The sequence below is a fragment of the Oncorhynchus nerka genome, linkage group LG28, assembly GCF_034236695.1.
Source record: "Oncorhynchus nerka isolate Pitt River linkage group LG28, Oner_Uvic_2.0, whole genome shotgun sequence".
Classification (NCBI taxonomy): Eukaryota; Metazoa; Chordata; class Actinopteri; order Salmoniformes; family Salmonidae; genus Oncorhynchus; species Oncorhynchus nerka.
This window is the reverse complement of record NC_088423.1, coordinates 32,459,482-32,485,476: the sequence shown is the minus strand read 5'-3', so window position 1 is coordinate 32,485,476 and position 25,995 is coordinate 32,459,482. Positions and strand designations below refer to the sequence as shown.

The following is a 25,995-nucleotide window of genomic DNA, read 5'->3' as shown; positions in this document are numbered from 1 at the left end:
AGCTAGCCAGTCAGTTTGCTTGTTCAAATTTGGGAGCAGTTCGAGATGACAACAACAGATGACAACAACTATGGTGGCTCATAAGGAACCGAAACCACGTTATGATGTGATATAACATTTTTTTTAATATATATATGATATTGATATGAAAAAAATTGCAACTGATTAGGCTTGGGCCGAATGCTGTATATTCCATAAACCGGGGTATTTTGAAATACCCACGGTATGATTTTCCACCCACCCATTTTTGTGAAACATTCACAAAAATGTAGTTGAGCCAGTCACAAATTCAATACTATTGTTTGACAGCTAAATATCTTATAACTAACTAGAAGTTAACTAAGACATGCCAAATAGATTTTCTTCAGCTCAGGGCTCCTTCTATGCATTTGGTTTGCTAACTTGCTAGCTATAAGTGGCTAGCTTGCAAAATCAAGCTTCTTGGTTTCAGTACAGACAAACAATCCCCTCCTAGATCAAGTGTGAGTAGCCCTTTATTAAGATATTTATGAGCTGGGTTGTCTGTCCTTGCAAATAGTTTATATTTGCTTGCGCAAGTTAGCATTTAGCTAGCATCCGCTATAGGAATTCACTACTACTTTGTTAGCATTTTCTTTTCAGGAAATAAATAGTGCCCTATGTGTGCCCTGCCGGTTATACCTTACACCCCGATATGGTACAGGAACAGAATGAAAGTATGGAAATCTTTGATACTGCCCAACCCTACAACTGATATCGATATGGAATTTCCACATATTAGTGCCCATCCCTACTGGTTACCAACATAAATATAACAGTAAAAAAGTATTTTTGCGTCACACCCATGGTATATTGTCTGATATATGGCTGTTTCAGCCAATCAGCATCCAGGACCCAAATTACCCAGTTTATAATATTCTAGCTACAGTGCCTTCAGAACAGAACATTGACCTTGTTTTTCCCCCGTCAATCTACATACCCCATAATGACAAAGCAAAAACAGGTTTTTAGAAATGTTTGCTTAATTGATAAAAAATAAAAAATAAATGAAATATCACATTTACATATGTATTCAGACCCTTTACTCAGTACTTTGTTGAAGCACCTTTGGCAGCGATTACAGCATTGAGTCTTCTGGGTATGACCCTACAAGCTTGGCACACCTGTATTTGGGGAGTTTCTCTCATTCTTCTCTGCAGATCCTCTCAAGCTCTGTCAAGTTGGATGGAGAGCATTACTGCACAGCTATTTTCAGGTCTCTCCAGAGATGTTTGATCGATCGGGTTCAAGTCTGGTTGGGCCACTCAAGGACATTCAGAGACTTGTCCCGAAGCAACTGCATTGTCTTGGCTGTGTGCTTAGGGTCGTTGTCCTGTTGGAGGGTGAACCTTCGTCCCAGTCTGAGGTCCTGAGCACTCTGGAGCAGGTTTTCACGAAACAATGCTCTGTACTTTGCTCCGTTAATCTTTGCCTCCCAGTCCCTGCCGCTGAAAAACATCCCCACAGCATGATGCTGCCATCACCATGCTTCATGGTAGGGATGGTGCTAGGTTTCCTCCAGATGTGACGCTTGGCATTGAGGCCAAAGTGTTCAATCTTTGTTTCATCAAACCAGAAAATGTTGTTTCTCATGGTCTGAGAGTCTTTAGGTGACTTTTGGCAAACTCCAAGCGGGCGGTCATGTGCCTTTTACTGACGAGTGGCTTCCGTCTGGCCACTCTACCATAAAGGCATGATTGGTGGAGTGCTGCAGAGATGGTTGTCCTTCTGGAAGGTTCTCCTATCTCCACAGACGAACTCTGGAGCTCTGTCAGAGTGACCACCGGGTTCTTGATCACCTCCCTGACCAAGGCCCTTCTCCCCCCAATACTCAGTTTGGCCTGGCAGTCAGCTCTAGGAAGAGTCTTGGAGGTTCCAACAGTCTTCCATTTAAGAATGATGGAGGCCACTGTGTTACTGGGGACCTTCAATGCTGCAGTAATGTTTTGGTACCCTTCCACAGATCTGTGCCTTGACACAAACCTGTCTCGGAGCTCTACGGACAATTCCATTGACATCATGGCTTGGTTTTTGCTCTGACATCTGTGGGACCTTATATAGACAGGTGTGTGTGCGCCTTTCCAAATCATGTCCAATCAACTGAATTTACCACATGTGGACTCCAATCAAGTTGTAGAAACATCTCAAGGATTATCCATGGAAACAGCATGTACCTGAGCTCAATTTGGAGTCTCATAGCAAAGGGGCTGAATACTTGCAAAATTGTCTAAAAACCTGTTTTCGCTTTGACACTGGGTATTGTGTGTAGATTGCACTGTACATAGTCTACAAAAAGCAACTCAGACAGTGACACAAGCTACTCTATGGGGATAAGAGAAAAGCAGGATTTACAATACATATGGCCCAATAACAAGAATACAGACATTATGATTCAAAGACCAAATTTACTGAAAGTCAAAGAGCCGGAGAAGCCATGTTGTGGTGCTGTAGTCCCCAACAACTCCTGCATATTTAAGAGGCAGGTAAATTATTTAGTTAAGTGGAACACTAGCATATTAGCCTAGAAACCAGTGAACTATGGAGCCCAAAAACAGGCCTACAGCTACGATTACAGCACAAACACAGTGCCACCACTAATATTACTGGGGGTAAAAGAGGAACACCTCAGCAGGGACACATTCTGTACTATAGGGGGGTACAGTAGGTGGTCTCTTTTCATTGTCTGAGTGAGCCCAAATACTGCATTGTATTAAGATGTAAGAAGGGCATTATGGAACAACAACAGTGCCACATAGACCTTAGGACAGGAGGATATGGCTTTAGAATGGCCATTCTAGCTACAATGCTTCATCTTAAAAGGAGGCAGTGGCAACCTGTGTGTGTATACTTTTTCTACAATAACACCGGGCTTTGGCCACTTACTGTACGTTAGTATATTTATTTTCTGTACAACATAGATTACCTGCCACCAGAGTTTATCCTCATTTTCCATAATTAATTATTCCTCGTTAACGGCTATTCTGCAACTCTGTGTCCACTAATCCCCTGTTAATCTTCACAGAAGTACCTTATGCGGTCCAGAGACAGTGGACACACTCACCACAATGACATTAAAGCCTAATGATCCCTATTAACAAGCAATACAGCTTAATCCTATGTAGCACAGAAACTTAATCTGATTAGCTCAAGAGAGTAGCTGGAGAGTTCAATTGGTTCAAGAGTAGTCCCATCACTGGGACATTTGTAACCCATTTATGCAATAGAAGAAGCTTGTGCTGTGTCAGTTGGGGCCAGTGTTGGCCCCTAGTGTTTAGTTAATCTATGACCAGGCAGTCAGGTTGGAGCAGGGGACAAAGTTGTTTGCGTATCCACTGTAGATTTATTTTTAACCTTTATTTAACTAGGCAAGTCAGGTAAGAACAAATTCTTATTTTCAATGACGGCCTAGGAACAGTGGGTTAACTGTCTGTTCAGGTGCAGAACGACAGATTTGTACCTCAAAAGCTCAGGGGTTTGAACTTGCAACCTTCCGGTTACTAGTCCAACGCTCTAACCACTAGGCTACCCTGCCGCCCCGTAGCTAACTTTGCTTGAACTGTGCTGGAAAGGACAATGTAAAACAGTATATCCATGTGTAAGACGGTCCTCAGACCCAGTAGTGTTGTAGTTCTGGTGCCTACCTGCCAAGGCCTTGATGCGGGAGCGTTCAAACAGCCTGGCTGAGCTGTTTTCGTTGTCCCACTCGTCAGCATCCCAGCGGTTGTTGACAATGTCGCTGCTGTACTGCTGCTGCTGCTGCTGCTGCTGCTGCTGCTGCTGGATCTCCATGTGGTCGTAATCGGCGGCTACAGATGTCATCCTGACCCTTCAACTGTCACACTGCCACACATCGGCCACTTCTCCTGAAGCCCTGTGGACACAGAGGAGATGATATGTTTAGGGAAATGATCAGGCATATGATGATGATACATAATCAACCAAGGGTGTGTTAAATCAAGCAAATGTGCCTTGCTATTCCAACTACATCCTAACATTAGTCTTTAATCTCAATCCCTAATCTTCAATGATTATATTGTACTGGTTATAGAGATTCTGACCAATTCTGTCCAAATTAGAAGTAAGTTGTCTCCCCCTAATGTCTCAGACAGTTTGTGTGAATTTGTAAAGCTTGTTTACAGTACCACCTCCTGGTGATAAAATGTAACTACTCCAATACATAGAAGAAAGCTGAATTCTACATCTGTTGGCAATAGCAGCAACTGTGAGGCTCCATTACATGCTGACTGCAGCGGCCACACGCATGTTCGCATGCACCATCGCGTGTCCTCATGCACCATCGCGTGCATGTTGATTTTGTCCATCCACACCAGGCTCGCAGTGTCCGGTCTGGAGCGTGAAGTCACAAACTATGTTGGTCGTCTACTGCGTAGCAACCTAGAGGTGCCAAAAGCCATGGTCTATCCTAAAAAGCCTATTGCAAATTCTATCACCAGAGCGACCAAAAATAATAATAATTGATGGCTGTTTTGGGCTCTAAAATTAGTTTATTATGATCAAGTACAATCCCCATGGTCAATTATTTTAACGTTAGCTACAAATGGAGACATTTAATTAAACAGTGATGCATTCTAACCACTTAGTGGATTCGGCTGTTTCAGCCACAGCCGTCGCTGACAGGAGTATAAAATCAAGCACACAGCCATTCAATCTCCATAGACAAACATTGGCAGTAGTATGGCCTTACTGAAGAGCTGAGTGACTTTCAATATGGCATAGTCATAGGATGCCACTTTTCCAACAAGTCAGTTCATAACCTTTCTGCCCTACTAGAGCTGCCCGGGTGAACTGTAAGTGCTGTTATTGTGAGGTGAAAACATTTAGGATCAACAACGGCTCAGCCACGAAGTGGTAGGCCACACAAGCTCACAGAATGGGACCGCTAAGTGCTGAATCGCATAGTGAGTAAATATCATCTGTCCTCGGTTGCAACACTCACTACCGAGTTCCAAACTGCTTCCGGAAGCAATGTCAGCACAATAACTGTTCATCGGGAGCTTCATGAAATGGGTTTCCATGGCCGAACAACCGCACACAAACCTAAGATCACCATGTGCAATGCCAAGCATCGTCTGGAGTCGTGTAAAGCTTGCCGCCATTGGACTCTGGAGCAGTGGAAACTGGAGTGATGAATCACGCCTCACCACCTGGCCGTCTGACGAACAAATCTGGGTTTTGCAGATGCCAGGAGTACGCTACATGCCCCATTGAATAGTGCCAACTGTAAAGTTTGGTGGAGGAGGTATAACAGTCTGGGGCTGTTGTTCATGGTTCGGACTAAGCCCCTTAGTTCCAGTGAAGAGAAATCTTAATAATACAGCATACAATAACATTCTAGACGATTCTGTGCTTCCAACTTTGGTGCAACAGTTTGGGGAAGGCCCTTTCCTGTTTCAGCATGACAATGCCCCTGTGCACGAAGCAAGGTCCATGCAGAAATGGTTTGTCCAGATCGGTGTGGAAGAACTTGACTGGCCTGCACAGAGCCCTGACCTCAACCCCATCGAACACTTTTGGGATGAATTGGAACGCCAACTGTGAGCCAGGCCTAATCGCCCAACATCAGTGCCCAACCTCACTAATGCTTTTGTGGCTGAATGGAAGCAAGTCCCCGCAGCAATGTTCCAACATCTAATGAAAAGCCTTCCCAGTGGAGAGGAGGCAGTTATAGCAGCAAAGGGGGGACCAACTCCATAATAATTCCCATGATTTAGGTATGAGATGTTCGACAAGCAGGTGTCCACATACTTTTTGCAAAGCTTGCGCATGCAACGTAGCCGCAGAGGTTTGCATATTCAGCTCATTAAACTCAAGTTGGCTTTCAGAGCACCAAATAAACAATGATAGACAAAAGAGTTTAACACAATCTGGCCAACAACACTATTGTAGGACACAGCACACACAGCATTTTCTAAACTATGCTGGTAAACATGACATATTCCTCAGCAACATTTCATACAGATAAAATCAGAGTATGACCCCCCAAAAAAATCAAGGGATACCTTGCTACAGTCCAATGAAAAGTCCTGCTGCACCACAAAAAATACAAATCTTGCAAATAGTATACACCACATCTAAAAGCCTATCCACTCTAGTACCCAGTACCCACCACCATCTTTAGTACGTTCCACCCAAAAACATGCTCATTACAGCCTTAGCAGCCTGTCCTGCTCTCCCTCAGCTAGCCCCTGTGTTGTGCTGCAGTCAGACAGTCCATTGGCCAGACTAAGTGAATCAGCTCAGCTCATTTCAAATGGGACAGGCCAGTGTTTGCCTGATGAACTCAGCAAATTGTCTAGAGGAGAAGTCTATCTGAACACCAACAGTCAGCAAACATTGGACAATGGTGCCCTGGCTAGTGTAGACTGTCTGAGGGCCAACAGAGCCGCAATCATAGAGAAACACACACATTCATACGACACATGGCAAAAACATGCATGATGCACACACCAGAGACTTACATATTTACATTAAGGTTTGCATTATGTATGTTTTTACCTTTTTATTTACTCAAGTTAAATATCACATCACATTATCTTCCTACATAGAGACATGACATTGGAAAAGGTTTTTTCTCCCCTTTCCATTTTGCGGATGTGTATGTGCTGCAGGACAGCGTGAGAGGGTTGACTGAGTGTACGGTCTTTGTGAAGAAGGGATGAGATGGAGAGAGAGCCGTTCCATCCGCCTCCACGCTACCAACCACTAAAACTAGAGCTTGTGTTGCTAGGCTAAAAATACATTGCCTCTGGGACGGAGTGTTACTGCTGGCGTGGGTTAACACAGCCTGAGCACCCATCGAAGAGATACAGCAATGTGCCTGTGCGCACACACACACGTCTGAAAGTGTGTCAGGACATGGACTTAGGAGGGGAGGAGACTGCATGGTGGCGACCAGCAGTGACAGTGGAAGAGATTAACACAAAGACTCAGACAGCACAGCAGAATTATATCTAGTGGTGAAAGCAGCACACCGTAAATGATGCTGAATACCAACTGCACCTGTCTTGCAGTACATAACCAGACCACCTGGGGAACCAACCACTATCGATGGTTGAGAGCTATCGAACCATGCCCGGGATCACTAGTGTGGAATAAGGGCTATGGATTTTACAAATCATTCTTCCATACAGTGAGCAATGTTGTTCTCCACATTTGCTAGATTGCATGAGAGCATCTGCAGTATGTAATGGGTTTTGCTCAGGGGTAGTATGTCTGGAAACTATCATTCTAAACCTGCTTCACCAAAGAGGCTCAGCCCCACCAACGCATCATCCTCACACCCCCACCGACATCCTCCCATCCTGTCACTCTGATGATGCAGGGAGATGCAGTGTTCACCCACTGTGTGTTGGGTAAGACAGAGAGATGGAGAGAGAGAAGAGAGAAGGTTGGTCTGCTGTGACTGTAGGCTACAAAGGGCCGGGATAAGATGCAGAATCTAGATGCTGATGTGTGTGTGTGTGTGTGCCCGCGCGCACATAAGGCATGAGATGGATAACAGGTCGAACAGATATATTTTTAGCCTGTGTGGTAGAGGAGGTGAGCACCTCACAAGAGACAGAAAGAGGGAGGAGAGGATAAAGGGAAGACGAGAATGTATTAAATTCGGGTCCTCTCAATACCTATCTATGGACGACCTTCAACAAATTGTACCTCGGCTTGTATCCATCCATCATCCTATTACAGACTACAAATATCCCCCATCTGACAGGTCTACAGATGATGTTTTCATTATCCATGACATTATCCATGACATTATCCATGATAGTGCACTGAACACAGACATACAACATACAGACATTGATGGTACTGACACTGACATAACTCTTTGCAAACTGGAAACCATTTATCCGGAGGCTGCATTCATTGTAGCTGGGGATTTTAACAAAGCTAATCTGAAAACAAGACTCCCTAAATTTTACCAGCATATCGATTGCGCAACCAGGGGTGGTAAAACCTTGGATCATTGTTACTCTAACTTCCGCGACGCATATAAGGCCCTGCCCCGCCCCCCTTTCGGAAAAGCTGACCACGACTCCATTTTGCTGATCCCTGCCTACAGGCAGAAACTAAAACAAGAGGCTCCCACGCTGAGGTCTGTCCAACGCTGGTCAGACCAAGCTGACTCCACACTCCAAGACTGCTTCCATCACGTGGACTGGGACATGTTTCGTATTGCGTCAGATGGAAATATTGACGAATACGCTGATTCGGTGTGCGAGTTCATTAGAACGTGCGGTCGAAGATGTCGTTCCCATAGCAACGATAAAAACATTCCCAAACCAGAAACCGTGGATTGATGGCAGCATTTGCGTGAAACTGAAAGCGCGAACCACTGCTTTTAATCAGGGCAAGGTGTCTGGTAATATGTCCGAATATAAACAATGCAGCTATTCCCTCCGCAAGGCTATTAAACAAGCTAAGCCTCAGTACAGAGACAAAGTGGAATCTCAATTCAATGGCTCAGACACAAGAGGCATGTGGCAGGGTCTACAGTCAATCACGGACTACAAGAAGAAACCCAGCCCAGTCACGGACCAGGATGTCTTGCTCCCAGGCAGACTAAATCACTTTTTTGCCCGCTTTGAGGACAATACAGTGCCACTGACACGGCCTGCAACGAAAACATGCGGTCTCTCCTTCACTGCAGCCGAGGTGAGTAAGACATTTAAACGTATTAACCCTCGCAAGGCTGCAGGCCCAGACGGCATCCCCAGCCGCGCCCTCAGAGCATGCGCAGACCAGCTGGCCGGTGTGTTTACGGACATATTCAATCAATCCCTATACCAGTTTGCTGTTCCCACATGCTTCAAGAGGGCCACCATTGTTCCTGTTCCCAAGAAAGCTAAGGTAACTGAGCTAAACGACTACCGCCCCATAGCACTCACTTCCGTCATCATGAAGTGCTTTGAGAGACTAGTCAAGGACCATATCACCTCCACCCTACCTGACACCCTAGACCCACTCCAATTTGCTTACCGCCCAAATAGGTCCACAGACGATGCAATCTCAACCACACTGCACACTGCCCTAACCCACCTGGACAAGAGGAATACCTATGTGAGAATGCTGTTCATCGACTACAGCTCGGCATTCAATACCATAGTACCCTCCAAGCTCGTCATCAAGCTCGAGACCCTGGGTCTCGACCCCGCCCTGTGCAACTGGGTACTGGACTTCCTGACGGGCCGCCCACAGGTGGTGAGGGTAGGCAACAACATCTCCTCCCCGCTGATCCTCAACACGGGGCCCCACAAGGGTGCGTTCTGAGCCCTCTCCTGTACTCCCTGTTCACCCACGACTGCGTGGCCATGCACGCCTCCAACTCAATCATCAAGTTTGCGGACGACACAACAGTGGTAGGCTTGATTACCAACAACGACGAGACGGCCTACAGGGAGGAGGTGAGGGCCCTCGGAGTGTGGTGTCAGGAAAATAACCTCACACTCAACGTCAACAAAACTAAGGAGATGATTGTGGACTTCAGGAAACAGCAGAGGGAACACCCCTATCCATATCGATGGATCAGTAGTGGAGAGGGTAGCAAGTTTTAAGTTCCTCGGCATACACATCACAGACAAACTGAATTGGTCCACTCACACTGACAGCGTCGTGAAGAAGGCGCAGCAGCGCCTCTTCAACCTCAGGAGGCTGAAGAAATTCGGCTTGTCACCAAAAGCACTCACAAACTTCTACAGATGCACAATCGAGAGCATCCTGGCGGGCTGTATCACCGCCTGGTACGGCAACTGCTCCGCCCTCAACCGTAAGGCTCTCCAGAGGGTAGTGAGGTCTGCACAACGCATCACCGGGGCAAACTACCTGCCCTCCAGGACACCTACACCACCCGATGTTACAGGAAGGCCATAAAGATCATCAAGGACATCAACCACCCGAACCACTGCCTGTTCACCCCGCTATCATCCAGAAGGCGAGGTCAGTACAGGTGCATCAAAGCTGGGACCGAGAGACTGAAAAACAGCTTCTATCTCAAGGCCATCAGACTGTTAAACAGCAATCACTAACATTGAGTGGCTGCTGCCAACACACTGTCATTGACACTGACCCAACTCCAGCCACTTTAATAATGGGAATTGATGGGAAATGATGTAAATATATCACTAGCCACTCTAAACAATGCTACCTTATATAATGTTACTTACCCTACATTATTCATCTCATATGCATATGTATATACTGTACTCTAGATCATCGACTGCATTCTTATGTCACTAGCCACTTTAACTATGCCACTTTGTTTACTTTGTCTACATACTCATCTCATATGTATATACTGTACTCGATACCATCTACTGTATGCTGCTCTGTACCATCACTCATTCATATATCCTTATGTACATATTCCTTATCCCCTTACACTGTGTATAAGACAGTAGTTTTGGAATTGTTAGTTAGATTACTTGTTGGTTATCACTGCATTGTCGGAACTAGAAGCACAAGCATTTCGCTACACTCGCATTAACATCTGCTAACCATGTGTATGTGACAAATAAAATTTGATTTGATTTGAGAGATGACATCATACACAAAAAACAAACATATACAAAAAAACAATAGAGCAACATTCCCTCCTTTAAATCAGGGCTAATCCATACCAACTGCTGACTCATTTCACTTTCAAAGCCTCTCTTCTTGAGGAGGGTAATTTCATCCTTCTCTCCTACCCTAAGAGCGACACACATTGTGCCTTCTCTGAGCACAGGCTCAACACAAGCACATCAGGGGTCAAATAAACTGATCTGTAGACTGGCACATCGATATACTGTATAAAAAAAAAAGAAATTAAAAAAAGAGGTCAACGTTGGGTCAATATGAGCTTAGAAAGCAGAACGCTGGCATGGGGATGATTGCATCATCAGAATATGCTTAGCATTTTGCATTGTTTACATTGACCCCAATGATACTTAAGAACAGGGTAAAAAAGGGTCCACTTTCTCAATATTTTTCTTAAAGCTACATGTGTGGCCAAACACAGATCAGTAATAATTTGCAATAACTTATTGCCATTTAGTTACAGCTGTATTGGATCCACTCCGGCTCTCGTTTTCAATTTTGTGCTGCCTTTCTCTAAATGATTTGTTTGATTTCTCCTTCACCCTTTCATGTTTTCTCTTTTGATCCAGCTCTTTACATACATTTTTGTTTTGCGCCATTTCTCTCTCCAGTCTCCTACATAGAAACATTTCAGTGACTGTATTGAAAAGGGCCTTTATCAAGATCGAACTAAAGATCTCCATGGAAACCAAACAGACAAAAGCCTTTGTTGGAAACTGAAAATGGTACAGTGTTCCATCTCGGCCTACTCCACAAGGCTGCCAAGCATAACACAAAGGCAAGTCCAAGACAATCTTATTTTACAATTTACTTGATCAAGAGATAGGAAAAGAAAAACAGTGACAGTTCACATAGGAATTGAAAACCAATGAAGGGTTAAAAACAAATATTTTCAGTTAAAGGGTTTTGTGAAACAGCAGACGATTTGTAGTTTTATAGTATACTCTATAGACTAGAGCACTTATATAAACTTAGTTTGCTATTCATTTGTAAATTTATCATCGTCACAGCCTGAACCTCTGAAAACAGGAATCGGATCTACAAGTGCCTTCGGAAAGTATTCAGATCCATTATGCATTTTTTTTTTACCTCAATATACACACAATACCCCATAATGGCAAAACGAAAACAGGTTTTCAGAATTTTTGCTAATTAAAAAAAATGTGCATAAGTATTCAGCCCCTTTGCTATGAGACTCGAAATTGAGCTCAGGTGCATCCTGTTTCCATTGATCATCCTTTCTACAATTTGATTGGTGGTAAATTCAATTGATTGGACATGATTTGGAATGGCACACAACTGTCTATATAAGGACCCACAGTTGACAGTGCATGTCAGAAGAAAACCAAGGCATGAGGTCAAAGTAATTGTCCGTAGAGCTCCAAGACAGGTTTGTGTCGAGGCACAGATCTAGGGAAGTGTAACACAACATTCCTGCAGCATTGAAGGTCCCCAAGAACACAGTGGCCTCAATCATTCTTAAATGGAAGATGTTTGGAACCACCAAGACTCTTCCTAGAGCTGGCTGCCCAGCCAAACTGAGCAATCGGAGGAGAAGGGCCTTGGTCAGGGAGGTGACCAAGAACCCGATGGTCACTCTGTCAGAGCTCCAGAGTTACTCTGTGGAGATGGAAGAACCATCTCTGTAGCACTCCATCAATCACGCCTTTATGGCAGTGGCCAGACAGAAGCCATTCCTCAGTAAAAGGCAGCCAGCTGGAAGCCAGCTGGGAGTTTGCCAAAAGGCACCTAAAGACTCTCAGACCATGAGAAACAAGATACTCTGGTCTGATGAAACCAAGATTGAACTCTTTGGCCTCAATGCCAATCGTCACGTTTGAGGGAACCTGTCACCAGCCCTACGGTGAAGCATGGTGGTGGCAGCATCATGCTGTGGGGATGTTTTTCAGCGGCTTGGGACTGGGAGACTAGTCGGGATCGAGGCAAAGATGAACAGAATAAAGTACAGAGAGATCCTTCATGAAAACTTGCTCCAGAGCGCTCAGGACCTCAGACTGGGGACGAAGGTTCACCTTCCAACAGGACAACAACCCTAAGCACACAGCCAAGACAATGCAGGAGTGGCTTCGGGACAAGCCTCTGAATTTCCTTGAGTGGCCCAACTAGAGCCCAGACTTGAACCCGACCGAACAACTCTGGAGAGACCTGAAAATAACTGTGCAGCCACGCTCCCCATTCAGCACTGTATACTTTGAAGAGACACTGGTTGCAGTTTCCGGAATTTCTCCAGTTTCCTTCTCTGTCAAACCCAATAGCAGGCTCAGAAAGCTCTCTCACTGCAACCTCCTTGACATCATCCACACTAACCAGGTTTCCATTCAACTATTTCATGGGGATAAATTACCTAAAGCATCAAAAAAGTCACGACCAGGCTGATGGAAACAGGAAATGCTGGTACATATTTATAAATGCCGACAGACATTGTTTGTTCGACATGGAGTGATCTTTTTGTGTCTCTAAAATTAATTAGGTGGCGGTGGAAAATATTGCTAATAACCGTCATTTTTTTTGTTAATTTGTACTCACGTGTAGTGAGTGTTGTGTAGTCCTCCCACTACGTCTCGGGAAAGCATGCAGTTTATTAGACTACAGATTAAATTAATTATTAACTTCACAGGGTGGTGAACGTGCACACACACAAAGGAGTTTGACGCTCCTTTCCAATAAATATCGAGGGTCTTATTCTGGTGACATGATGATAGATGATTGGCTGCCGTTTGACAACTAAAAATAATCTCACTTATCTATAATAATCTCATCACGTAGGTAGCCTAGCCGCACTGTATCTGCCAGCTGTTGGCAGGAGCGCAGGTGCCAAGACCAGAGTGGGCACATTTGTGACAAAACCATCATTAGAGTTGAAAATGCGATGGAAACCCATTTAACTTGTATTTTTTTATTCAGTACATGGGAATTTAACCGCAAAAGTTATTTGTATGTGCACTACATCATCACGCACAGACTTTAATCTGCAATACATTTGATGGTGTAAAAATGTCGCCATTTGGATGGAAACCTAGCTACAGTCAGCCTCACTTAAAGCTTGAGTATTCCTGATGCTTTAGAAAAGCCAGGCACAGGATAGTATTCTGCACCCACACAATCTATCTTAACATTACCATACATTATTACCTGCCCTGAGGGACACAGCTGGATGGATCATTCACTACGCCCACTCAAACATCCTCACTGTGCACCTGATTTTACTTTATAGATTATGACAGCTCTCCTTAGTCACACGTATACATTTCAAGTTTTCACATTCACGCACATAGGATTTAGCTTTTGGGTTATTTCATCATTTTTACTCCCATTCCTAGAGGAGACACCCACACGTACTGCATATGTGTAAAGGCTGAAAGCGCATCATTAGAAGCTTAAGCAAATAAATTCACTAGCACATATCGCCCACACAAACACATCCAGTAATTGTACACTCCTTCAAGCTTTAGATCATACAACACATTTTACCTCACTTCCTCTCTCTACATAGCTACTACAGGGGATTTCCATGTAAAAAGCTCCATGAGCACTAACATGTGAAGAAGTTCATAAGAGCACATCAAATTTGGGGTCAAATGAAAGCGAAGAGTCTATATTTTTGAGAAGTGCAGCTATATACTGTAGGCTATATAGTTATACAGTGCCTTAATAAAGTATTCATACCCCTTGACTTATTCATAATTTTGTTGTGTTACAGCCTGAATTCAAAACGTATTAAAACATATTTTTTCACTCATTTACACACAATACCCATACTAACAAAGAGAAAACATGTTTTTTGAAAATGTTACAAATTAAATGAAATAAAGATATCAAATTTACATAAGTATTCACACTCCTGCGTCAATAAATGTTAGAATCACCTTTGGCAGCAATTACAGCTGTGAGTCTTTTTTTCTTCTCCTTCTTTCTTTTCCAAATTCTTCAAGCTCTGTAAAGTTGGTTGTTGATCATTGCTGGACAGCCATTTTTAAGTCTTGTCATAGATTTTAAAGCCAATTTAAGTCAAAATTGTAACTAGACCATTCAGGGTCATTCAATGTCGTCTTGGTAAGCAACTCCAATGTGTATATTTGGCCTTGTGTTTTAGGTTATTGTCCTGCTGAAAGCTAAATTTGTCTCCCAGTGTCTGTCTAGGATTTTGCTTGTGCTGAGCTCTATTCCGTTTCTTTTTATCCCCCTCAAAAAAAAAACTCCCTGGTCCTTTCCAATGAAAGCATACCCATAACATGATGCAGACACCACCATGCTTGAAAATATGAAGAGGGGTAACTCATTGATGTGTTGTGTTGGATTTGCCCCAAACATAATGCTTTGTTTTCAGGACATAAAGTTAATTTCTTCGTCAAAATTATTTCAGTTTTACTTTAGCGCCTTATTGGAAACAGGATGCATGTTTTGAAATATTTAAATTCTGTACAGGCTTCCTTCTTTTCACTCTGTCATTTAGGTTTGTATTGTGGAGAAACTGGGCCGTCATTGTAAATAAGAATTTGTTCTTAACCGACTTGCCTAATTAAATAAATGTTCAATAAAAAATAATACATCTACAATGTTTTTGATCCATCCTCAGTTTTCTCCTATCACAGCCATTAAACTCTGTAACTGTTTTAAAGTCACCATTGATCTCATGGTGAAATCCCTGAGCAGCTTCCTTCCTTTCCGGCAACTGATTTTGTTAAGGATACCTGCATCTTTGTAGTGACTGGGTGTATTGATACACCATCCAAAGTGTAATTAATAACTTCACCAAGCTCAAAGGGTTATTCAATGTCTGCTTTTTTTTTTACCCATTTACCAATAGGTGCCCTTATTTGCGAGGCATTGGAAAACCTGCCTGGTCTTTGTGGTTGAATATGTGTTTGAAATTCACTGCTCGACCGAGGGACCTTAATTCTATGTGTGGGGTACAGAGATGAAGCAATCATTAAAAAATAATGTTAAACACTATTAGTGCAACTTCTTATGTTACTTGTTAAGCAAGTTTTTGCTCCTGAACTTATTTAGGCTTGCCATAACAAAGGTTTTGAATACTTACTGACTGACTCAAGACATTTCAGCTTAACATTTTTTTATTAATTTGTAAATATTTCAAAAAACATAATTATTCTCCCTCCCTCCCTCCCATAACCAGCCCGCTCACCCACTGAGCACCGGACTTCCAAAAGTAGTTGAAATTTGGTCAGTCCAAATCTGAACCAATCAAAGATGTCTGTTTCACAAGTTTGGACAGCACAGTAAAGTAGAGATCAGTACAAAACAGTACAGTAGAGTTTAGCACAGTAAAGGACAGTAGAGTATAAGTCAGTACAATACAGTAATGTAGAGTAGAGTTTAGTAGAGTACACTAAAGTCGAGTACAGTATAATTTACTGAACTCTACTCTACCATGCCGTACTGTACTCTACTGTGCTGTACTGTGATGTCTAAACTTGTGAAACAGAGACATCTATGATTAGTGCCAAATTTGGTATTGTTTGAGGGTTGGAGCTCGTTAGAATAATAGCCAGTGTCTACCTTTGTGTACCTATTCAGCATACATCACCATGAAGAGAATGACTTTCATAATTATGCATTTCTGTATAGTACAGATTAGGGACCCATGATGTCATCCTGTTACTATCGTCCTGTTACCAGGTGTTAATCCACTTCACTTATTATATAACCAAAATAGATTTCATATCATAGCTGACACCCCATTCTTTCTGCAGACATCTTTAAATCTTAATTCAGAGTAGATATTTAACTGTTTTTTGTAAAACGTGGTCAAATAAACTGTGGAACATTTTACCGTCCTTTTGTTGCCAAAATTTACTTGTGCACTGTTCTTCGGGTAAATGTGTTTTTGAAAATGGATTTAAAAAAGTAACTTTGCAATCAAGGCTTTTTGTTTGTCATACTTTTAAGTGAAAAAATGTGAGTCTCAACTTCATTTTGTTACCGTGGAATTGTCCTACAGTTAAACACTGACTAAATATGTGGGTCATGCTTGTCACCTGCTTTGGCACAATCAAGTCAAATGAGACTTTCCCATTCATTCTGACAGAAGAGGAAAACTGTCCAGAACTTTTCTGAATGATTCAGTGAGTGGTTCTATCTACAACATCTGGGCTATGTTGGACAGCTGTTGAGTTTCATCGAGAAAGACAGTCCAAGGTCGCCAAGGTACATAAACATCACTTTGAAGTGACAGAGTCTCTGGAACAGAGTGTCAACATTCTTAGCGCAGCACGCTAACCCTTCACTTTATAGTAAATGACAAAATGAAGACTATGTTACCCTTGGCTCCTGAGAGACAGGGAATTTCTCAAGTCAGTTGTGGACACATCATTCAGGCTTGTGGGGCTATTCTATCCAAGCTATAAGCCACTCCTGTAATATTTTTCAAGGTGAAGCCTACCCCACACCAGTGCCCAGATAAGGGAGGCTAACTTCAGGACATTAACTATTCTGGTCAAGTTCCAGGATCCACTGTGGAATGCCTCCAGTCGATTTACTAAAAATCTATCCAGACCATAATATGCATCTCTTTGATAATAATTTATACCATATAAAAGGGAGGACAGGTCCAAACTGGTGACCCTAAGGTCACAATAACATCTGGGATATAGGACTATAGTGTGGAGAAGAATTACACCAGACGGTCAGACACTGAAGAGAATAACATAATGACACCAATAAAATACCAAAACCTCGGTCACAAGATATTTTGGGGGTTTTCCATGTCAAACATTCCAGCCTGGTTATTAGGTTATCCAATAAATGGACAGCTAATGTCTTAAGCAGTTTCTATGTCTTTTGTGATAAAGTCTCAAATACATGTCCGTTTCTGTCTGAGAGCTGAATGTCTTCTCTGAGGCTTATGTAGGCACAATAACAGAATTCACCAAGGAATAGCAGTCACTTATAGATAACTATAAGCAAGATGGAGATAGATGTCCTTTTCTTAACTCCTATCGAAACACGTTGACATAGAATGTTCATGTGTCACACAGTGCCTTCGGAAAGTATACAGACAGACCCCTTGACCTTTTCCACATTTTGTTAGGTTACATCAGTCTACACACAATGCCCCATAATGATAAGTAAAAACAGTTTTTCTTTTAATGTTAGCAAATATCACATTTACATAAGTATTCAGACCCTTTACTCAGTACTTTGTTGAAGCACATTTGGCAGCGATTACAGCCTTGAGTCTTCTTGGGTAAGACGCTACAAGCTTGGCACACCTGTATTTGGGGTGTTTCTCCCTTTCTTCTCTGCAGCTATTTTCAGGTCTCTCTAGAGATGTTCGATCGTGGTCAAGTCTGGGCTCTGGCAAGGACATTCAGAGACATGTCCCGAAGCCACTCCTGCGTTGTCTTGGCTGGTTGCTTAGAGTCGTTGTCTTGTTAGAAGGTGAACCTTCGCCCCAGTCTGAGGTCCTGAGCCCTCTTGAGCAGGTTTTCATTAAGGATCTTTCTGTAGCCTGCAGAAATGTTTTGGTACCCAGATCTATGCCTTGACACAATCCAGTCTCTGAGCTCTACGGACAATGGCTTGGTTCTTGCTCTGACATGCACTGTCAACTGTGGGACCTTATATAGACAGGTGTGTCTTTCCAAATCTTTCCAAATCATGTCCAATCAATTGAATATATCACAGGTGGACTCAAATCAAGTTGTAGAAACATCTCAAGGATGATCAATGGAAACATGATGCACCTGAGCTCAATTTCGAAACTCATAGCAAAGGGTCTGAATACTTATGTAAATAAGGTATATGTTTTTATTTTTTATTTAATACATTTACAAAAATGTCTAAAAACCTGTTTACACTTTGTTATTTTGGGGTATTCTGTGCAGATTGCTGAGGATTTTTTATTTTATTTAATCCATTATAGAATAAGGTGGTAATGTAACAAAATGTGGAAAAAGTCAAGGCGTCTTTATACTTTCTGAAGAAAATCTGATAGCGGGATAATGTTTAAACTGTTTTTATTTACGAGCCAATAATTGTGTCAAACTACACTCATACTCATGATTCTTAACAGGCATCATCTCAAACACTAAGAGTGATTAGGAATTGTGTCTGGGCGACTGGGCGGGCAGTCCTTCAGTGACCTAGTATGCCTCTGCATGGTGATTATTCACTCTCCACAGCTCCCATGGTGATCCCATGGTGCTGGCGTCAGGGGACTGATAACAACCTCCCTTTGTGGCCCTGCAGAGTCAAGCCAGAGCCTGGCTGGAGTCAAGTCAGTCATTCACTGACTTCCGGACACCTCTGCAATGTCATGTGCAGTAAAAGAATGTCAGACACACCGCACTGACTGTCCCTGCTGAGAGGGGAGAAGGGAGAGGGTGTGTGCCCATGCCTTTGGAAACGGAGGTAATCCTAAGTACATCCAACAGCCAATAAAAGAAAGTGCACACTTCTCAATAGTTCCAGAGGCCAATCATTGGAAGTGATTGCAGTGCAGTATTGTCACTCTGAAAATGACATCATTGACCAGACAAACTCTGCTGCAGTATTTGCCTTTGGTGATAAAATTACAAAAATTACAAAATCTATTAAAGTCTTTCTGGACAATATAAACATCAAATTGCACAACACCCTCATTGAATACATTGATTCATTCATTCCCTCTGCTAATAAACTGAAATATGGAGACTGATTTTCCACTCCCCCCTCCTCCCTTCTTCATATGAGGATTCCAAGAGATGAGAACATGTGGCAGTGAGACAGTGAGAGTGCAGCGAGGGCCACAGTGGGACCAGTGGAGTGGAATCGAGGGGGCCACACGTCATCACCTCATTAGACTGAGGGCCCTGAGGAGCCTACAGGGCCGTGTCTAATGATCCAGTGAATATGGGATGCGTGTTGGAGCCGTGATAAACCTACTCAAGGGAGTTCTCTGGCATGCCAAATATGACGAGTGGGTCTGTTTTTTAAAATAGCTGGGTATATACATACGTACTTCAATGGATGGTGCCCAGATTATTATAATATCTTCAGTCTAGCTGTGACAGTCAGCCTGGAGAAGCCTCTTAACCAACCAAGGCTACGGTCTTACCGACCTAAGTAGAGGGAGATTCTCACCTGACGAGGGCTCAGCCAATCATATGAACCCAAAGTGTGTTACCATTAATAAAATATGTTGATGTTAGTGTGTTTGTGCAAATCAGATGAATGCACAGAAAGTATTCGGTTGTGCCGGTCTCCATCGTGTTCATTCGTGTTCAGTTCAAATAGCACTCATGTTGGTCAACAGCACTAGCAATATTACAGTAGTCTCCTGGTAAATACACTCCTGTTTTGTGGATGAATTATGAATAAAGGCCTGAGTGTATGTGGGGGTGGGGATGTGTGCGTCTCTCATGATCAATAGCAAGCGTGCACTGAGGAAAACCGCTCTCTGACCTCCCTTCGTCCGTAGTAACACAGTAGGGCTTTATTCAGAGGAAGAGAGATGTCACACTATTGGGTTAGCCACAGCCTCTAGCCACAGCTTACTGGGCTTCAATGTGGAGGTGATGGTAGAGGAAAACCCTTCTCATAAACAGCAATAGTGAAATAAATGAACTATTTTCCTTTTCCATTAATAAAATAGGTTTCATCAACACTGACCTAAGGACAGCAAGTGACTATAACAGGCAGAAATACATTGGCATATAGATTTTATTTGTACAGCAGTATCAAACCAGTACTTTCCAAACCATAGCAGTTATTTTCAGTACCATTATCAGATCTGATGGGCATGTTGGTACCTCGTGTGCATGTTCATGAGGGCAGAAATAGTCTACCACATTTAAATAGACTTTCTGGAAGATTAGCATACTTTTTAGCCAGTAGTTCTCAAAGTAGAGGTCAAAAGCCAAAATGGGCCCTCGAAAATTGCTTACTACATCATGTATGTGCAGATATGTGCAATAAGTGATTGCTCTCTCTCTCTCTGCTGTGTTACTGAGCCGTTGGGCTACCTCATGGGATAATGCTGGCGAGATCTGGGCCAGCTTTATTCTTTCATTGTGCAACTTATCAATGTGCATCTTGCTAGCTGTCACCAGAGAGGAAGAGGTGAAACGAGAGGTTTTACTCTGTCCAAAATCTGTCCACAAAAATAAGACCATGAAGTGAGGAATTTCTGTATGGAAGTCAATGAGATATTGTCAAATTTGGGCAACACATTTTGTTACAAATTCTTCTTTAAGCAATAACTTTTTTCTTGCCACTCTTCTGTAAAGCCCAGCTCTGTGGAGTGTACAGCTTAAAGTGGTCCTATGGAGAGATACTCCAATCGGCAGGGTAGCCTAGTGGTTAGAGCATTGGACTAGTAACCGAAAGGTTGCAAGTTCAAATCCCTGAGCTGACAAGGTACAAAATCTGTCGTTCTGCCCCTGAACAGGCAGTTAACCCACTGTTCCTAGGCCGTCATTGAAAATAAGATTTTGTTCTTAACTGACTTGCCTAGTAAAATAAAGGTAAAATAAAAAATCTCTGCTGTGGAGCTTATTCTTTCCATTTTTGAATAATGGATTTAATGGTGCTCCGTGGGATGTTCAAAGTTTCTGATATTTTTTTTAGAACCCAACCCTGATCTGTACTTCTCCACAACTTTGTCCCTGACCTGTTTGAAGAGCTCCTTGGTCTTCATAGTACCGCTTGCTTGGTGGTGCCCCTCACTTAGTGGTGTTGCAGACTCTGGGGTCTTTCAGAACAGGTGTATATATACTGAAATCATGTGACGCTTAGATTGCACACAGGTGGACTTTATTTAACTAATTATGTGACTTCTGAAGGTAATTGGTTGCACCAGATCTTATTTACGGGCTTCATAGCAAAGGGGGTGAATACATATACATGCACCACCTTTGCATTTTTAATTTTTATGAATTTTACTTCACCAATTTGGACTATTTTGTGTATGTCCATTACATGAAATCCAAATAAAAATCCATTTAAATTACAGGTTGTAATGCAACAAAATAGGAAAAATGCCCAGGGGGATGAATACTTTGCAAGGCACTGTATCTGCCCTCTCATTGGCTAGAATGGTCCCACCTGATCTCGCCTCCTCCCTTCAATCTTTGAAGAAGTATTTCCATTGTTAGAGCAGTCACTTGACTATCTTTTCAATATAATAAACACTCATTCCTGACACTCAAAATGGTGAGGGCCTGAAGTTTATTGGCTGGAACTCGAATTGCTAGGGGGCTGGCACATGTGGGCCAAGCTTGCAGTACTCAAAATGGCGACACCCAACTTCCAGAAAACAGTTGCTTTCAAACTAGGGATTTCATGGGTAATTGAGGTAAAACAGTATTTCTGCTCATAGATTATGCATGTATGAAGTACACGTTGACACATCCAGCCCAAACCGAGAGGTTTAAAAATACTTGTGTAGTTGCCAAAGTTCCGGGAAAGTCTCTTTAATCAGAAAGGATGCCAATATATTGATGCACCCCTATTGAAAGCCAAAAACTACATAACCCTAGCCAGCGCACAGGCAGAAACAGTGCATATTCCAGGCACACAATGGTCTGGATACCATTACTCTCCCACCCACTCTCCTCTCAGAGTACAAACACTCAAATGTTAACTCCCTCAATCCCTGTTGCCAAAAATCTCTTCTCCCTCTGTCCCAAAAACAGCCACTCCTCTCCATGCATGGGTGGGGGACAGGGAGGGGGGGTGGGAGGCTGGCGGCGGGCCACAGGCTTTAGGGATCGAGGGTCTCTGAACCTAGAGCCTAAATAATATAACCAGACAGTTTTGATCTGTGCTTAGAGGGCAAAGTCATTAACGGTTAATGTCCACAGGCGCAGCTGAGAGGAGAAGGGGAAGAGGACAGAGAATGCCAAGCAAACAAAAGAGAAGGATATGATATCTCCCTTATGCTATACTTCTGCTCCCTGCTAGCTGTTTGACAGGCAAGTTGTCTACAGCACTAGTCAGTATCAAAGCATACCTTAATAAAACCTCCCATCCAGGAGTCCGTTTAGGTGGTGTAGCAGAAGGGAGAAAGAGAGGGAAGCGAGAGGGCGGGCACTCCTCCAGCCCACCAGCACCGCTCACATTTCTCAACACTTGACGACAACGTATTTTTGTGGATCTCGGCCACTTTCATGTTACGCCTGGTATGCCATTAACCCAGGTTTAACAAATGAGAGGATAATCCCCTAACAGACAAACCTCGTGGTACAGTAAATAAACCAGGCATTAAAAGAGACCAGTCTTCCAGTTGGCTTCTGGTCCAATATCAGGCAAGATGAACAGCTGGGTAACTTTCACACCACTGAGCCGGGTAACTGAGACTTTGCCAAATGCACTGTGGATATTTCATTTCAGAAGAGCGCTTCCCTGTCCTGAATAATAAAAGTCCTGTTTAAAGAAGCCGATGCCAAATATGTTAAATTGAAGAACAAGGTTACATACAGCACAAAAATATATATAAGTTCTTTGTCTGATCAAAGAAAGGAAATGTTCTATCGCAGTTCCCTGGTCAAATTTAGACCATTTTAAAAGCAATGAAGGCCTGGACAAAATCACTAGTGAAAGAGATCCGACATGAAGAAACCAAGATGACCCTCACATCCCTCCAGCCAGGTAACGCAGGCAGATCTAGTTGAAGTTTCCCAGATATACACATTTGCACAAATCTGATAGAGAATTAGTCCTCAAAATAATTCCCTTTCCCCTGCACAGGAGAATAGAACCATTGACAGTTTTGCGCTTTACAGATGGCTCGATTCACAGCACAGACGCTTCAACTGTGAACAACACATTTCACAAGGTTGTGCAGCATAACCTGAATTCAATTCATTGCTGCTCATGGGCTTGGACTGAAAAAAGTACATTACATAAAACTATAATTTGGGAGAAAATAAGGCCCAAGAGAAATAAGACTGATGACCCAAGGCATCTCTCCTTTGGTACAGTCCTTCAGTCCAGCAGAGGAATGCCAAATCACTGGGCAGAAAAGCAGGGCCGAAGTCAGAATGGTAACTACGAACAACAATAGCGATAGCATGATGTCAATGATATAAAGAGTAGTAAAAAACATAGAAATACTGTTTGTACAGCTTAAACTACTGGTGTCTAGCCTTAATAACAAACAAGAAGCCAAACCAAACTGTAACAGAGAGTGTTGAGTACTAGGGAGAGGCAGAATTATGCAGTAATCAAAATCATACATCAACTAATCTCAAATGAACAAGGCATCCAGACAGTTCAGCCCATACAGACCCAGAGGACTGGAGCCCTGCCCAGCATTTTATGTCAAATATGTCACCCTGGAAACCCTCATAAGCACTCTGGCTGTCCTTGGGGACTAGCCAAGCCCGCCATACACAACTCCCAAAGTGGGGCGGACATTTTGTGGTTAATGGGAGTAAGGGCCAGTGATGGGACGTTTAAATGGAGGATTTAGGATGGGCGGTCTTGTTTTGAATATCCTCTTTTTTTCCCAGCTTAACGTTGTAGCTTAGCCACACGCACACAGCAAGAGGACGTCCACAATGTAAATAAACAGTGAACCCTCCTCAGCAAAATACACTTCACACATAAATCCGGTCTCTGATAGCACACGGAAGGGCTCAGCGCATTGCATAATGGGCTGCTGAATGTTCATGTGGAAAGTGAAAACACGTTTACAGGAAGCTCCTAATGATCATCTGAATTGTGTTTGGGATCTTGGCTGCTTCATCTGGCTCCACTGAGCCGGAACAGTGCACCACGCTGAACGGGCGCATTGCTGAGAGACCGGTTGGGACAGGAGCAAGGGAAAGGACTCCTGGGAGCTATATCTGGGGAGAGAAATCATGTTGTGTTGAAGCTACAAGTCTGTCTAAACTCTTTGTAAACCACAAACTGTCAGCAATTCTATCCATAACAATTAAAAATACAGTTATTAATGCTACTTATTAATGCTACAGTCACTGAAATAACACTCATTGTCTTGCATGGAAAAGGGATTCTTCAAATTTCTCACCACTTTAGTCAGGAAGTGAAGGGTGCAAATTTCCATTCCTCTGAGATGGGAAGGAAGCACTTGAAACAAATAGGGTCAAGAGGACCTTTCAGAGCTCAAGATCTCTTATCTCCCTCCCCACCTAAATGAGGAAACCTGATATGGATCCACCAAGACATCCTAAACATAAGTCAGTATATAGCAGGACAACCCAGCCAACAATTAACTACATGCAGGCTTGCAAGTCAAGGTTGACAAATGTTCACATGTGGAATCACAGGTAGAGAGAGTGTCTCCCCTTTCATCTTTTGGTTTCTTATGAGCACTCATAACACTTACTCACTGTCTCCATAAACCACACGTCCTACCTTTTGAGAAAACAAATATTTATCTACTGTGCTTAACCTCACCTGACTTTGACTGGCCACTGGGAGACCATATTTCGGATTAGACCTCAGGTTTTAATAACACCCCCACGCTGCATCTATCTAGCAGTTCTCTCTGTCTTGATTACATTTTCTTGGCTTTTGAAGCTTATCTCAGACATTTGCACTGCAGACAGCACAGGTTGTTCACATCTCAGACCAGGGTGGGACAGTATTGGTGCACAGCCAAGGAAAGGGGAGGAGGAACAAGATCCCTGAGACTCTACACAAGTTATTTGTAGCCATCTATTAGTAATATATTTCTTCTGTGTTCAAATCTAGGCTGTTACTGGTCAGCAGGTATCTGAATACTGCAGTGCACCGATTATTTTATTCATAATTGTTTATACAGTAATGCATTCCAATAATTGTATAAAACAGATGGAAAATGGGCTCAAGAAAATTGTTTTTTCCCCATAAAACAATCATGTTAAATATACTATAAGTCACTTTATAAAATCAGAAATTATCGAAGGTGTTTAGTACATAAGGATTTTTTTTTAACCTTTATTTAACTAGGCAAGTCAGTTAAAGAACAAATTCTTATTTTCAATGACGGCCTAGGAACAGTTGGTTAACTGCCTGTTCAGGGGCAGAATGACAGATTTGTACCTTGTCAGTTTGAACTTGCAACCTTCCGGTTACTAGTCCAACGCTCTAACCACTAGGCTACCCTGACGGCCCTATACACTATACAAAACATCAACAACACCTGCTCTTTCCATGACACAGACTGACCTGGTGAATCCAGGTGAAGCTATGATCCCTTATTGATGTCACTTGTTAAATCCACTTCAATCAGTGTAGATGAAGGGGAGGAAACAGGTTATAGAAGGATTATTAAGCATTGAGACAACTGAGACATGGATTGTGTATATGTGCCATTTACAGGACAAAATATTTAAGTGTCTTTGAACGGGGTATGGTAGTAGGTGCCAAGAACTGCAATTGGGTTTTTCCCACTCAACAGTTTTCCATGTC

At 42.8% G+C, this 25,995-nt stretch overlaps 1 protein-coding gene across 1 annotated transcript in view; it reads right to left on the bottom strand.

The window, feature by feature from the left end:
• LOC115113135 (spectrin beta chain, non-erythrocytic 1) overlaps positions 1 to 25,995 on the bottom strand; it is a 131,692-nt gene that overhangs the window by 93,823 nt on the left and 11,874 nt on the right. Inside the window, exon 2 of the mRNA XM_029640425.2 lies at positions 3,660 to 3,889. Coding sequence (XP_029496285.1) covers positions 3,660 to 3,837 — 178 coding nt within the window. The 5' untranslated portion in view covers positions 3,838 to 3,889. The remainder of the gene's footprint in view (positions 1 to 3,659; positions 3,890 to 25,995) is intronic.